The 17,224-nt window shown below is 46.6% G+C and overlaps 1 protein-coding gene across 1 annotated transcript in view; it reads right to left on the reverse strand.

Moving 5' to 3' along the window:
* IQCH (IQ motif containing H) overlaps nt 1–17,224 on the reverse strand; it is a 284,802-nt gene that overhangs the window by 82,163 nt on the left and 185,415 nt on the right. Inside the window, exon 14 of the mRNA XM_077469103.1 lies at nt 16,712–16,903. Within this exon, the coding sequence (XP_077325229.1) occupies nt 16,712–16,903 (192 nt within the window). The remainder of the gene's footprint in view (nt 1–16,711; nt 16,904–17,224) is intronic.

Raw genomic sequence — 17,224 nt, forward strand, 5'->3', positions numbered from 1 at the left:
TTTTTGGAAAAAAAAAAAACGGTTTCATGAATTAAAAAATAACAAAACGTAAAGTAAGCCCAATTTTTTTGTATAATGTGAAAGATGATATTATGCAGAGTAAATAGATACCTAACATGTCATGTGGTAAAATTGCGCACAATCATGGAATGGCGCCAAACTTTATTACTTAATAATCTCTATAGGCGACACTTTCAAATTTTTTGCAGGTTACCAGTTTAGAGTTACAGAGGAGGTCTAGTGCTAGAATTGTTGCACACACTCTAACACACACGGCGATACCTCACATGTGTGATTTGAGCGGCGTTTACATATGTGGGCGGGACTTACGTGTGCGTTCGCTTCTGAGCGCGAGCTACCGGGGACAGGGGCATTTTACTTTTTTTATTTTACTTAATTTTTTTTATTTTTACACTTTTTTATTTTATTTAATTCACAAAAGCACTTTTATTCCTATTACAAGGAATGTGAACATCCCTTGTAATAGGAACCTATTGTGACGGGTCCTCTTTATGGAGAGATGTGGGGTCAATAAGACCCCACATCTCTCCTCCAGGCTGGAAAGCATGAGATTGAGAAAAAAAAATTCACCGATCTCACGCTGACCAGCCGTGATTGCGGCTTAGTTTATTTACGGGTACCTGGGCGTGATGTCATAATGTCGCGCCCGGGCCTCAGACGGTCATAGAGATGACTGGTGACCATGTGGTCACCGGAAATCTCTTTTGTCCTCATCCGGCGCCGGCCGTATCTTTCTCCGGGCCCCTGATGGCACGGGAGAGCCCAGAGAAGCACCAGATGGTGGCGGGAGGGGGGGGGGGGATTAACCCCTTAGTTTCCACAGTGAGTATAAGAAGCATGCTTTACTGCGTATACAGACCGATTTTACTGTTGCGGGTTTAGTATCACTCAGAACAGTTTCTTCTATTGCTCTCAGCCTCCTCCAAATCTCCAAATTCCTTTTTTTTTTGCTGCTGTGATCTGACTTCCTGTTATGCCGCGTACACACAACCGGACTTTTCGACGGACTAGACCCGACGGTCTTCTCGACGGACTTTCGGCGGAGGTCCGACGGACTTTCTGAACGAAACGGACTTGGCCACACACGACTGGACTAAGTCCATGTGAGAGTCCGTTCGTTTTCAACGTGATGACGCAAGACGGGACTAAACAAGGAAGTTCAATAGCCAGTAGCCAATAGCTGCCCTTGCGTCGTATCTGGTCCATTCGGACCAGCACACAGACGAACGGTTTTCCCAATTTTTAGTCTGTCGGACCAGCACACAGACGAACGGTTTTCCCAATTTTTAGTCCCGTCGGACCAGCACACAGACGAACGGTTTTCCCGATTTTTAGTCCGTTGGACTCGAGTCCGTCGGATAGACTTGAAACATGTTTTATCTCTAGGTCCGTCTGACTTTTAGGAAAAAAAAAACTCCACTGGAGCCCACACGCGATCGACTTGTCCGACGGATTCCGGTTCCGCCGGACCAAGTCTGCCGGAAAGTCTTATCGTGTATATGCGGCATTTGAGGGTGGCTACTTTCTTTCTCAGGGCCGTCTTTAAGGCAGGGCAAAAGGGGCAGCTGCCCTGGGCCCTGTCATTGTTGTGGGGCCCAAAGCAGCTGCCTCATACTTGCCAACTATCCCAGTTTAAATTTCCTTGTCCCTTGAAGTTTTAGCCCTGTGGTTGTGTACAGATGACTCACCTGCAGACCCTGTGTTTACATGTAAATAGCTGGCATTCATATGTAAATAGCAGCGGCATTACTAAGCAAATAGCTGTGGCCATCTGCATTGATATGTAAATAAAGGTGGCATTCATATGTATATCATGCTTCCCTACAGCGAGAAGATGATGTCCTGTAATCTCTAGCAATCAGTGTGCAGTATTACTGTACAGTAATCTCTAGCAACTAATTAACAAGTAGAAATCATCTGCTGTAACCTCTAGCAACTAATCAGTGAGCCGTAATGTGTGCTGTAACCTCTAGCAACCAGTCAGTAAGCAGTAATGATATGCTGTAACCTCTGGCAACCAATCACAATTGCTGCCTGACCTGATACAGTAAACTGATTTTAAGTCCAGCTTCTATTTATTGTATGTCTCAGAGCAGGTGGAGAGTGAAATTACATGGGAGGGGGCCCCCAAAATTTATTTTGCCCGGGGTCCAATCAATATTAAAGACAGCCCTGTTCTTTCTCCATGGTCCCACTATGTGTAGGAAAGTAGCCACCCTCTCTCGCTTGCTCCCGAGTTGGACTATGGGATTTGTATATAGACCAGTGCTCATAACGGCAACTAATGTGTACTGCTCGACCGTTCAAAACAAATGCAAGAGGGGGGGAAAAGGGAGAGGTTCAAGAGCTTACAAAAGGACATAACAAGGCAGATCAACACCGTAAGCAATTTCAGAAAGAATTGATTACAGGGTCATTAAGTAGTAGATGTGTATGGATGATTTTTGGAGAACAGGGATATTGTTTAGTGTCAATTTAATTAGATATAAGTTGGTGTGCTCTTCTATAAGGACATACACTCTGCATAAACTGATCCTAATATGTTCAGCTCCAGCCTTGTAAATGTGCTACAAAAGCAATTAGAATCAACGAAAAATCCCATTAATGGATTTCTATAAACAAAACAAGGGGCCGTACTTGACAAACAATCGATATGGTTAACAGTCTATAATTAAGAAGACAATCGTTTTCAGTCTTCAAATTAAAAGTGTCCTGTTAAAGCTGAAAGAGATGATAGCGTTTCGTTTGTTCGGTGAATCATGACGTTTATACCTCGGGGCGTTTTACTGTACGTATATCCACCCGGGCGCATAATCTCTACTCTGTGCTTTGCTTAATGAGTAACTAAATCCGAGAGCAAGAATTGATAGTATTGCCATTAACACAATCCTAACACAAGAGCTTACAGGGCACACAGGTATCAGATTTTTGAAGGGTCGCTGGGCACACTGGGCAGTGAGCAACCAAACGGGGCGTCAGGACCGGGATCTGAACCCACGACCTCTGCTACGTCTGCTGAGCCACCTGAGATGTTGGACAGTTCCTTGTCTGATCTCTTAGAACTGGGGACTCCAAACTTTTCAAAGGGACAGTTTATTGTCCTTTAGACTTTAGGAGGGCTGGATTGTGGCCAGCAGAGGCAGAAAATTGGGCCCAGCATCAGTGAAAATAAATATGGCCTCAGGGTTGGTGGTCAATAGAAGGAGGAGTAGTGCCCCTATTAGTAGGAGGAATAGTATCCCATCATTGGTATTGGGGGAAGATATAGTGCCCCATTGTTGGTGTCAGCGGGAGGAATAGTGCCCCAAGGGCCGGATAAAGGCTAGCGCCCCTAGGGCCGCAGTTTGGAGGCCCCTGTTCTAAGAGATCAGACAAGGAACTGTCCAACATCTCAGCTCAGCAAGAAGAGCCATTGCAGGATGCAGCAGAGGAGACCCCTGTCTTAGAACAACCTTGCCTTGTCTCTTGTTTCTGGTAAACCTTATACTCTTTGCTCCTCCCATGAGCTTCCTATTTAAGCCATGCCTTTGCACTTCCTGTTGGGCGGATAATTGTGCTCTCTCTAGCCGATATCTTGCTCCTTTGCATACTTACTGCTGTCCTTAACTCCGCTACCACTCGTTACCAACCTTTGGCTTGCTCCTTTTACGTTTTCACTTGATCCCAACCTGCAACCACTTGTTACCGACCTTTGGCTTGTTTACTGACTAAATTTATGCTTGATCCCTACCTGTTATATCTGTTACTGGACCCCGGCTTTCTCACCTCCTGGTGGGACGATCCTGAGGACCACGTTCTGGTACTAACACACAGCAAAACCAATCTCCTCCATCAGGAGCTCTGGTGAATACCGGTTATAATTAGGAGAAAAGGAAGCACAACCTAAGTACAGTATTATGATAAAAAATGTATTAGAAAATGGTTAAAAACATTCACATGATGAAGAGCAGGTGTCTCCAAACTGCGGCCTGAGGGCTAGATATGGCCCTTTGCTATCCTTTATCCGGCCCTTGGGGCACTATTCCTCCCACTGACACCAGCAATGGGGCACTATATCTTCCACCAATGATGGGATACTATTCCCCCTACTAATAGGGGGGATACTCCTCCTCCTATTGACCACCAACCCTGAGGCCATATTTATTCTCACTGATGCCGGGCCCGTGACATAACCCCACAGGCCACAATCCGGCCCTCCTAAAGTCTGAAGGACAATAAAGTGGCTCTTTGAAAAGTTTGGAGACCCCAGATGTAGAGTCAAGTATTGCTCATCATCTGTAGTACAAGCAATCTGCCGCTCATCCGTATCCTGTGAAAACCGCCACCACAATCCAAAGGCTGTGGTTGGAAGTGTTGGGGCATGGATGCCCTGTGCACCCAAGAAAGTCCTCCTCAACCAGCATGGAGCGCACAGGCTAATGTGATGTCACCAGAGGGAGGGGCCAGACAGAGAACAGGCTGCGCGCTCGGAGCTACTGCTCCTTCTATAGGCCTGGCTTCCTGGTGTACACAGGGCGTCCATGCTACAACACTTCCAACCACAGCCTTTGGATTGCGGTGGTGGTTTTCACAGGATAGGGATGAGCGGCGTATTGCTTGTACTACTAATGATGAGCGATACTTTACATCTTGTGAGTGTTTTTACCCATTAGCTAATAAATTATTTATCATAATACTGCACTTAGGTAGCGCTTCCTTTTCTCCTTTTTATCTCTACAAACAGAAGCTGGCCAACTCTGAGGATGGCTGCCGCCGGTGCTCATTAGCTGTAATGGACTTTCTTGGACTTTTTTTGGACATTGTTCTTTAGAGTGTACAGCTGTGGTCAAATGTTTTGAGAATGACACAAATATTAATTTTCAAAAAGTCTGCTGCTTCAGTGTTTTTATATCTTTTTTGTCAGATGTTACTATGGTATCCTGAAGTATAATTACAAGCATTCCATGGGCGTCAAAGGCTTTTATTGATAATTATGTTAAGTTTATGCAAAGAATCAATATTTGCAGTGTTGACCCTTCTCTGCAGTTCCCCTTGTAATGCTGTCAATCAACTTCTGGGCCACATCCTGACTGATGGACCCCCCCCCCCCCCCCCCATTCTTGCATAATCAATGCTTGGAGTTTGTCAGAATTTGTGGGGTTTTTATTGTTCACCCGCCTCTTGAGAATTGACCACAAGTTCTCAGTGGGATTAAGATCTGGGGAGTTTCCTGGCCATGGACCTAAAATTTCAATGTTTTGTTCCCCAAGCCACTTAGTTATCACTTTTGCCCTATGACAAGGTGCTCCATCATGCTGGAAAAGGCATTGTTCCTCACCAAACTGTTCTTGGATGGTTGGGAGAAGTTCCTCTCGGAGGATGTTTTTGTACCATTCTTTATTCACGGTGCTTTTCTTAGGAAAAATTGTGAGTGAGCCCACTGCCTTGGCTGAGAAGAGACCCCACACATGAATGGTCTCAGGATGCTTTACTGTTGGCATGACACAGGACTGATGGTAGGGCTCATCTTTTCTTCTGTGGTCAAGGTTTTTTCCAGATGCCCCAAACAATCAGAAAGGGGATTCATCAGAGAAAATGACTTTCCCCCAGTCCTCAGCAGTCCAATCCCTGGACCTTTTGCAGAATATCAGTCGGTCCCTGATGTTTTTCCTGGAGAGAAGTGGCTTCTTTGCTACCCTTCTTGACACCAAACCATCCTCCAAAAGTCTTCTCCTCACTGTGCGTGCCGATGTCCTCGCACCTGCCTGCTGCCATTCCTGAGCGAGCTTTGCACTGGTGGTGCCCCCCCCCTGATCCCGCAGCTCAATCATCTGTAGGAGACGGTCCTGGCGCTTGCTGGACTTTCTTGGGCGCCTTGAAGCCTTCTTCACAAATTCAGTGGAGAAGTTTTTTTGGCCTCAAGTTCATTTTCATGGCAAAGAGGAACTTTGCAATTCATCTGATCACTCTTCAGAAGATTCTGGAGTAGACACAGGGCGGCACAGTGGTGTAGTGGTTAGCACTCTCACCTAGCAGTAAAAAGGGTCACTGGTTCGAATCCCAACCACGACACTACCTGCCTGGAGTTTGCTTGTTCTCCCTGTGCCTATGTGGGTTTCCTCCGGGTACTCCAGTTTCCTCCCACAATCCAAAGACATGCAGGTAGGTTAATTGGCTTCTGTCCAAAATTGGCCCTAGTATATGAATGGGGACCTTGGATTGTGGGCTCCTTGAGGGTAGGGACTGATGTGAGTGTGCAATATACAGGGAAAATTGTAGACACTCACTCAGGATGGACTGGTGTCTTTATTCAACCTTACTAACTATGAAACTATGAAACTAGATGCAAATTGCCATCATAAAAACTGAGGCAGCGGACTTTGTGAAAATTTATATTTGTGTCATTCCCAAAACATTTGGCCATGGCTGTATATATCATTGTGCAAGCTGGGCCACTGACCCTTTGTGCTCCAGAAATCCTCTACCTCTGTCAGTTATCGGTGAATACCGGATTGGTGTTTAGACCCCCGCACCTCGGGTGAGCCAACATTACTTGCCAGGGTGACCTGCTTGTTTACTTATCCAGCTGGTCGGTTGGGGTATCTCTACTGCTATAGCTACTGGTCTCCGAGCCTGACCCCTGACCGTGACACAGGGACTTCCCTTCTAAACACAGGGAAAAAAAAACAGAGTTAGGAATCCACATACTGGTCATACAGTCCAATGAAAGCTCCAAACAAATGTCTAAGAGTCCAAGGTAATTTATTGATAAAATGTATTCATAGCAGGAAAAAATCCAACGCATTTCAGGGGGCAAACACACTCCTCCTTCATCAGGGCTTTTGCCGCATTTATTAACGCTCGACCTGCCCACTGTTCCAAGCAGTATATCACAGATACCATCTATTTGGTAACTGCTTATCTGAGCCCACTTTTCAGGCGAATTAAACTGTATCTAAATACCACAAACTGAAAACACAACCGCAGGTTGGTTCTCCTGCGCGAATCGCCATAGGTGTACGGTAGCCGCTTAAAGGGATATAGGGGCGATGTCCGCTGGGCACCCGCAATCGCTCCTGACAGAGACAGAACGGAGATCTGTCAATGTAAACAGACAGATATCTGTTCTGTCATGGGAGTAGAGAGTGAGCGTTTGTTCCTAGTAATTAGGAACAGCGATCTGTCTCCTCCCCCAGTCAGTCCCATCCCCCCCACAATTAGAACACACACTGAGGGAACACATTTAACCCCATTGATCGCCCCCTAGTGTTAACCCCTTCCCTGCCAGTGACATTTATACAGTAATCAGTATAAATACATAAGGGGGGATATTATCTCCATGCATAAATACATAAGGGGGGATATGATCTCCATGTATAAATACATAAGGGGGGGATATGATCTCCATGTATAAATACATAAGGGGGATATGATCACCATGTATAATACATAAGGGGGGATATGATCTCCATGTATAAATACATAAGGGGGGATATGGTCACCTTGTATAATACATAAGGGGGGATATGATCTCCATGTATAAATACGTAAGGGGGGATATGATATCCATGCATAAATACATAAGGGGGGATATAATCTCCATGTATAAATACATAAGGGGGATATGATCTCCATGTATAAATACATAAGGGGGGATATGATCTCCATGTATAAATACATAAGGGGGGGATATGATCTCCATGTATAAATACATAAGGGGGGGGATATGATTTCCATGTATAAATACATAAGGGGGATATGATCTCCATGTATAGATACATAAGGGGGGGATATGATCTCCATGTATAAATACATAAGGGGAGGATATGATCTCCATGTATAAATACATAAGGGAGGATATGATATCCATGTATAAATACATAAGGGGGGATATGATCACCATGTATAAATACATAAGGGGGGATATGATCTCCATGTATAAATATACAAAGGGGGATATGATCACCTTGTATAAATACATAAGAGGGGATCTGATCACCATGTATAAATATATAAGGGGGATATGATCACCTTGTATAAATACATAAGGGGGGATATGATCACCATGTATAAATATATAAGGGGGATATGATCTCTATGTATAAATACATAAGGGGGGATATGATCACCATGTATAAATATATAAGGGGGGATATGATCACCTTGTATAAATACATAAGGGGGGATATGATCTCCATGTATAAATATGTAAGGGGGATATGATATCCATGTATAAATACATTAAGGGGATATGATCTCCATGTATAAATACATAAGAGGGGATATGATCTCCATGTATAAATACATAAGAGGGGATATGATCTCCATGTATAAATACATAAGGGGGATATGGTCTCCATGTATAAATACATAAGGGGGGATCTGATCACCATGTATAAATACATAAGGGGGATATGATCACCTTGTATAAATACATAAGGGGGGATATGATCACCATGTATAGATATATCAGGGGATATGATCTCTATGTATAAATACATAAGGGGGGATATGGTCTCCATGTATAAATACATAAGGGGGATATGATCTCCATGTATAAATACATAAGGGGGGATATGATCTCCAAGTATAAATACATAAGGGGGGATATGATCTCCATGTATAAATACATAAGGGGGGATATTATCTCCATGTATAAATACATAAGGGGGGGATATGATCACCATGTATAAATACATAAGGGGGGATCTGATCACCATGTATAAATATATAAGGGGGATATGACCACCTTGTATAAATACATAAGGGGGGATATGATCTCCATGTATAAATACGTAAGGGGGGATATGATCTCCATGTATAAATACATAAGGGGGGATATGATCTCCATGTATAAATACATAAGGGGGGATATGATCATCATGTATAAATACATAAGGGGGGATATGATCATCATGTATAAATACATAAGGGGGGATATGATCATCATGTATAAATACATAGTTGAACTGTATAGTGACCTTGGTGCTGAATCATTGACTTTAAGGTCATAACAGAGGACAAGGGGGACGTCTATAAGAAAAGAGAGTTAAGCTCCACATACAGAAAGGCTTCTTCCCAGTAAGCCCTTGTACACACGGTCGGAGATTCCGACGGAATGTGTCCTATCGGACCGTTTTGTCGGATAATCCGACTGTGTGTGGTCTTCATCGAACTATTTCCATCTGAGTATCCGATGGACCAAGTTTTCCAACTTGTCAGTAAAATTTTGCGACAACATGATCCGATCGGACCTTGTCCGATCATGTGTAAAGAATTCCGATCGGACAAAGTGCCACGCATGCTCAGATCAAATTCCTACACCAAAGCTATTGGCTACTAGCCTGAACATAGTCCCGTCGTAACTAAAATAACGGCATCACGTTCTGAACGATCGGATTTTCCGACAACTTTGTCCGACCGTGTGTATACAACAGTTTCGGACAAAATCCGTCGGACAAAACCCGACGGATTTGGTTGTCGGAATGTCCAACCGTGTGTACAAGGGCTAAGGCCGCGTACACACGGGCGGACTGTTCGCCCAACCTTGTCCGCTGAACAGTGTTTGGGCGGACAGTCCGCTCGTGTGTGGGCTTTCAGCGGACAGTTTCAGCGGACAGTTGGACGGACAAAGTCTTTCGGAAATTCCGAAAAACTGTCCGCTGAAACTGTGTTTGAGCGAACAGTCCGCCCGTGTGTGGGCCTGTCCGCTGTACTTTCGAAATGAGCGGACTGTTCCCGCTCGGAAAGTCCGCCCATTTCGAGCGCGTGTACAGGTAGGCGGGGCCCGCGAAGGAGACGTCGCGGGCTCCGCCGCCTGGAATGGGCTTAAAGGGGAACCCCAATGCCGAAAAAAATCGGCGTGGGGGTCCCCCCAAAGTCCACACCAGACCCTTGTCCGAGCACGCTACCCGGCCGGCCAGGAAAGGGGGGCGAGCGAGCGCGCCCCCCCTCCTGAGCCGTACCAGGCCGCGTGCCCTCAACATGGGGGGGTGCCTTGGGGAAGGGGGGGCCGCGCGGCCCCCCCACCCCAAAGCACCTTGTTCCCATGTTGATGAGGACAAGGGCCTCTTCCCGACAACCCTGGCCGTTGGTTGTCGGGGTCTGCGGGCGGGGGGCTTATCGGAATCCGGGAGCCCCCTTTAAGAAGGGGGCCCCCGGATACCGGCCCCCCACCCTATGTGAATGAGTATGGGGTACAATGTACCCCTACCCATTCACCTGTGAAATAAAGTACAAAAAAAAACACAACACAGGGAAAAAATATTTTATTGCACAGCTCCGGGGGTCTTCCGTCTTCGGGGGTCTTCTCGCCGGACTCCTCCGCTATCTGTGTGTAGCTCTTTTACTAGCGGAGGAGTCCGGCTTTCTTCCTCCCCGCCGCCGGCCTCTTCTCCCGACTTCGGGGGTCTTGTCCCCCTCTTCGGTTCTTCTGCCGGGCCACCGCGCCTTCTTGTAGCTCTTTTGCAGGCGGTGGCCCGGTCTTCTGTCGCCGCTGCCTTCCGTTCTTCTGTCGCCGCCTTCGGTTCTTCTGCCGGGCCACCGCGCCTTCTTGTAGCTCTTTTACAGGCGGTGGCCCGGTCTTCTGTCGCCGCTGTCGTCGCCGCCGCCGCCGCCGCCTTCCGTTCTTGTTCTTCTTCTTGTTCTTCTTCTTCTTCTCCTGGAGATGTTGACTCGACGAGCTCTCCGGCCGGAATGCCAGAGCCGCGCTGTGCGGTCACTTATATAGTGACAATGGGGCGGTGTCACATGGTATATGTCACATGGGTTGGTCACATGGTGACCCCGCCCCCTTACGATGTCATAGTCCCCATGTGACATCAACCCATGTGACCAACCCATGTGACATATACCATGTGACACCGCCCCATTGTCACTATATAAGTGACCGCACAGCGCGGCTCTGGCATTCCGGCCGGAGAGCTCGTCGAGTCAACATCTCCAGGAGAAGAAGAAGAACAACAAGAAGAAGAACAAGAACGGAAGGCGGCGGCGGCGGCGGCGACGACAGCGGCGACAGAAGACCGGGCCACCGCCTGTAAAAGAGCTACAAGAAGGCGCGGTGGCCCGGCAGAAGAACCGAAGGCGGCGACAGAAGAACGGAAGGCAGCGGCGACAGAAGACCGGGCCACCGCCTGCAAAAGAGCTACAAGAAGGCGCGGTGGCCCGGCAGAAGAACCGAAGAGGGGGACAAGACCCCCGAAGTCGGGAGAAGAGGCCGGCGGCGGGGAGGAAGAAAGCCGGACTCCTCCGCTAGTAAAAGAGCTACACACAGATAGCGGAGGAGTCCGGCGAGAAGACCCCCGAAGACGGAAGACCCCCGGAGCTGTGCAATAAAATATTTTTTCCCTGTGTTGTGTTTTTTTTTGTACTTTATTTCACAGGTGAATGGGTAGGGGTACATTGTACCCCATACTCATTCACATAGGGTGGGGGGCCGGTATCCGGGGGCCCCCTTCTTAAAGGGGGCTCCCGGATTCCGATAAGCCCCCCGCCCGCAGACCCCGACAACCAACGGCCAGGGTTGTCGGGAAGAGGCCCTTGTCCTCATCAACATGGGGACAAGGTGCTTTGGGGTGGGGGGGCCGCGCGGCCCCCCCTTCCCCAAGGCACCCCCCCATGTTGAGGGCACGCGGCCTGGTACGGCTCAGGAGGGGGGGCGCGCTCGCTCGCCCCCCTTTCCTGGCCGGCCGGGTAGCGTGCTCGGACAAGGGTCTGGTGTGGACTTTGGGGGAACCCCCACGCCGATTTTTTTCGGCGTTGGGGTTCCCCTTTAAGCCCATTCCAGGCGGCGGAGCCCGCGACGTCTCCTTCGCGGGCCCCGCCTACCTGTACACGCGCTCGAAATGGGCGGATTTGCCTCCGCCTTACGTGGGCGAGTCCGTTCATTTCAAAAGTTGAGCGGACTGTTTGGCAAACAGTTCGTTGAAACAGTCCGCTCGTGTGTGGGCAAGTCCGCTCATGCAAATTTTGAGCGGACTGTTTGCCGAAACTGTTTGACGAACAAGGTTGGGCAAACAGTCCGCGCGTGTGTACGCGGCCTAAGAGGTGTGAAAATGTGGAATAGGCTCTTCAAGAACTAGTTCTGGACAGCTCTGTAAATTGTTTTAAAAAAAATAGCTGGATGGACTCCTTAATGCACAAAATATAACTGGATATTAAGATTTATATGTAATAACACCAGATGTAGTTGATCCAGGGAATATCTGATTGCCTTAAGGGCATCAAGAAGGAATTATTCCCCCAAGCACATTGGATCATGCTTCTTAGGAGTTTGTTGCCTTCCTCTGTATCAGCTGTGGGTATAGGATTGTATATATGGGGGTTTTCTACTTTTTTTGTTGGTTAAAGCGGTTGTATACCCCACTTTGTAAATTCTTACCTACAGGTAAGCCTATAACAAGGCCTATAATAAGGCTTACCTGTACGTAAAAAGAATATCTCCTAAACGTACACTGTTCAGGAGATATTTACCCTGCATGCAGCCACGCATGCACTCTGAAGGTCCGGCGTATCGTGCTGGAATTTCAGAACTTATTGCTGGAACTGAGGGCTCCCGCTCACATGCACGGGAGTGATGTCATTGTGGCTCCAGCCACTCACAGCGCCGGAGCCCACAAAACCCGGAAGAAAGGCCGGGGGGGGGGAACAGGGGTAAACAGGCAACGCTGCGGGGGGGGGGGGGGGTGGGTTCATTCTAAGGTATGTATTTCATAATATGCTAGTATGTGATGCTTACTAACACATTATGCCATTCTCTTGCATTTTTGTTTTTACCAGCGGTCTACTACCAATTTAACCGCTTGCCGATCAGCCGCCTTCATTATACTGCGGCAGGTCGGCACGACCCTGTGACCCGTCGTAGCTATACGGCAGCTCGCGGGATCGGGATAGCAGGCGCACACCCACGCCCCCTGCATTGCAGGGGCACCGATGGTCTTGGCCAACGGTCGCGATGACCACCGGCCACGAGCGATCACAAGCACGAGAGGCAGAATAGGGATGTGTGTGTGTGTGTGTAAACACACAAATCCCTGTTCTGAGAGGAGATGCAGATCGTGAGTTCCTAATGGCTAGGAACCACGATCGATCTGTCATTTCCTCTAGGTCAGTCCCCTCCACCTACAGTTAGAAACACACACTAGGGAACACAGTTAACCCCTCAATCTCCCCCTAGTGTTAACCCCTTGCCTGCCAGTGACATTTTTACAGTAATCGGTGCATTTTTATAGCACTGATCGCTGTATAAATGCCAGTGGTCCCAAAAATGTGTCAAAAGTGTCCGCTGTAAAAAAATAATAATAATAAAAATGATATAAATCTATCCCCTATTTTGTAGACGCTATAACTTTTGCACAAACCAATCAATATACGCTTATTGCGTTTTTTTTTGTTTGTTTTTTACCAAAAATACGTAGAAGAATACATATCGGCCTAAACTGGAATTATTATTTTTTCGATATTTAAAGCGGTTGTAAACCCGCTGATGTGTTTGTTTGTTTTTTCCCACCTGCAAAGGAAAAGGCATAATGAGCTAGTATGCACTGCATACTAGCTCATTATGAAATACTTACCTTAGAACGAGGCCCCGACATCTCGCCCGATACACGCCGAGGGAGCTGACATGTTCCTTCGGCGTTTCTTCCGGGTATCGCGGCTCCAGCGTTGTGAGTGGCTGGAGCCGCGATATTGTCACTCCCGCGCATGCGTGCGGGAGATTTCTTCCCGGCAGGGTCCAGCGTCTGCCGGGCTTTCAGCCGAGAATCCCCTGTGCGCATGCGCCGCTGCAGTCAGCGGCGCATTGCAAGGGGATTATCTCCTAAACCGTACAGGTTTAGGAGATATTTTTTTTTTTACCTACAGGTAAGCCTTATTATAGGCCTTTCTGTAGGTAAAAGTCCCAAAAATCACCATACAACCGCTTTACTATAGTGAAATGTAAAAAATATATATATATTTTTTCAAGATCGTCGCTTTTTTTGTTTATAAATGATAAAAAAACGCAAATATGTAGACGAATACATACATTGAAAAGGGAGTTTAACAAGACTCGTGGCCACTCATTAAAATTAGAAGAAAAGAGGTTTAACCTTAAACTACGCAGAGGGTTCTTTACTGTAAGAGCGGCCAGGATGTGGAATTCCCTTCCACAGGCGGCGGTCTCAGCGGGGAGCATCGATTGTTTCAAAAAACTATTAGATAAGCACCTGAACGACTGCAACATACAGGGATATACAATGTAATACTGACATATAATCACACACATAGGTTGGACTTGATGGACTTGTGTCTTTTTTCAACCTCACCTACTATGTAACTATATCGGCCTGAGCTGAGAAAAAAATTTGCTTTAAAAAAAAAAAAAAAAAAAAAAATGTGGGATATTTATTATATAAAGTATATTGCCTCAGATAATATAAAAAATTAGGGTAGGGGTTGGTATCATCATCATCCTGATTACATTAATGGAAAAGAGTGGGTTAACATGGACTACTCCGAATACCATGCAACACCTGTCGTGGTTATAGGACTATCTCGATACCCAGTAATTGGAAACAAGTAAAATAAAAATACAATAAAGTTTATTAGAAAAATATATAAAAAGATTTTTTTCATTTACAACAAACCAAAGGTTGCCGTAACATTATTACATAATTAGTTTTGATTTATACAATAGTCTACACCCCATCTGGTGGGAGTGAGGGAACTGATGCAGATGCAGACAATATCCTCTACTAGTTTCGCGACAAAGTCGCTTCTTCAGGAGGTGTCAGGAGGCATCGCTAGATGCTTTTTGACACCTCCTGAAGAAGCGACTAGCATTGTTAGATGCTTTTTGACACCTCCTGAAGAAGCAACTTTGGATATCGTTGACACCTCCTGTCGCGAAACAAGTAGAGTCGCTTCTTCAGGAGGTGAAGAAACTAGTAGAGTCGCTTCTTCAGGAGGTGTCAAAAAGCGATGCTAGATGCTTTTTTGACACCTCCTGAAGAAGCGACTTTGTCGCGAAACTAGTAGAGGATATCGTCTGCATCTGCATCAGTTCCCTCACTCCTACCAGATGGGGTGTAGACCATTGTACAAATCTAAACTAATTATGTAATCATGTTACGGCAACCTTTGGTTTGTTGTAAATTAAAAAAAAACTTTTATATATATTTCTAATAAACTTTATTGTATTTTTATTTTACCTGTTTCCAATTACTGGGTATCGAGATAGTCCTATAACCACGACAGGTGTTGCATGGGATATTTACTATAGCAAAAAGTACAAAATATTGTGTTTTTTTTTTTTCAAAATTGTCGCTCTTTTTTTTGTTTATAGCGCAAAAAATAAAAACCGCAGAGGTGATCAAATACCACCAAAAGAAAGCTCTATTTGTGGGGGAAAAAAGAACGTCAATTTTGTTTGGGTGCCACGTCGCACGACCGCGCAATTGTCAGTTAAAGCGACGCAGCGCCGAATCGCAACAAAAATGGCCCGGTCATTCAGCAGCCAAATCTTCCGGGGCTGAAGTGGTTAAAAGAGATGGACTTGTGTCTTTCTTCAACCAGACTATCTATGTAACTGTGAGGAGTACCCCCTTTTTCCGTACTCACATGTAGGCTTGAGCGGATGCTGTGGGCATCTAGTAGAACGTTCCTAATGCCACGCGGTCTCGATAATTCTTTGTAAAATAGACGGACCGCAGTTCCATGAATACCGGTGTCTTGTCAAATAGCGTCCTCCATCAGATAGTGTCCCCTGCGTACTGCGCAGGCGCAGTACACAGGGACACAGATTCCGAAAATTGCCGAGGATGAACGGCGCCTGCGCCGTGAGTCCAGGGTCTATCCCCACTATCCAAGTGGACATAGAGTTAGAATAAAAAAGAGCCGAGCGCAGCGAGGCCGAGCCCGAAGTGTGGCGAGCAAAGCTCGCCCGCGAGGGGCCCTCTAAAATTCACAACCCTATGTCCGCTTGGATGGTGGGGCTACCACCTCCACTCACGGCGCAGGCGCCGTTCAGCTTCGGAGATTTTCCGAAGCTTCGTCTGCTCCGTACTGCGCATGCGCAGTACGGAGTGGACACTATGTGATGCCCGGACTCTATACGCCAGAACACCGGTTCATCCCAGAGTATGTCTGCCTGCGTTTTTTTTTTTGGGCTAAAAAAAGTCCTCTTTAAGCGGGAGATTAGAGCGCGTGCCGCACAGCCCCGGCTGAGATAACAGCGGCACGTTCCTCAAACATCAATCTACTTCATCCTTGTAACGCAGGCACAGGTCTCGGTGATGTGACACACACAGAGAAAAGGGGAACTTGTCATTATGTATCATAAACTGTTATGCAAATACCTCAATTTGTAACTATTAACATAATTTAGCGCTCAGAGACATACACTCATTTCTAATCATTGCGGCGGAATGGAGTCTTGTTCTGTCGTTCTTAGCCTGCAGGAAAGTCTTTCATCAAGATGCTGTAATGTTTTAATAACCTGCCAGCGCTCACCGGCTGTGCCGCCGCCGCCGCCACCGCCGACGATACTCTTACATTGTCCTCATTAAGGAACAGAACAGGTCGGGGAATAACAGGACATTAAAGCATTGCCGGTGCGCAGGATCCTGAAGCTCCAGGCTGCTGTTACAGGCGGTGCGGGTCTGTTAACCCCATCTGTGTTGAACCTTGTGTGTGTGTGTGTGTGCAATATTACCCGTCTTTGCGGACTCACCTGCGCCCATTTCTGTTTCCAGGTGTCGGGGTCGTACTTCGCGCTCTCTCGCCGGGCCCAGCTGTAGCACGGCAGGTGGACCCCAATGTCACAAAACGCAGTCCCGTTGCTGCCGGATTCATTGTCCTCTTTAAACAACCAGCGAGTCACCAGCAGGTTGGCGGTTATGAGTTGGCCCAGAGCACCTAGGAACTGTAGACGGAGATCAGGCTCGATTATGTGACACATATCACCAATTCTATACAAGACTATCTTACTAATGGGCATGTATGTAAAATTAAATTTATTATAGCTGCACATACTTTCATCATGGCTCCACCCTTTTTTTATTAATTTTTTTTTACAAACCCCACCCTCTGTCTACAACCACATTAGAAAGGACCTTCTTCAGTATTGGCCATGGCATGATAATATAAAGTTCCATAGCAAAAGAAAAAAAATGAAAGTATTCAGAATAGTTTCTCCCAGAGAAAAAAGTAGTGACTATCCTCCAAAGAGATAAAGCTGCTAAAC

This window comes from Lithobates pipiens, unplaced genomic scaffold (assembly GCF_037356315.1).
Source record: "Lithobates pipiens isolate NorthernLeopardFrog02 unplaced genomic scaffold, aLitPip1_a1.2 Scaffold_8, whole genome shotgun sequence".
NCBI classification, from domain to species: domain Eukaryota; kingdom Metazoa; phylum Chordata; class Amphibia; order Anura; family Ranidae; genus Lithobates; species Lithobates pipiens.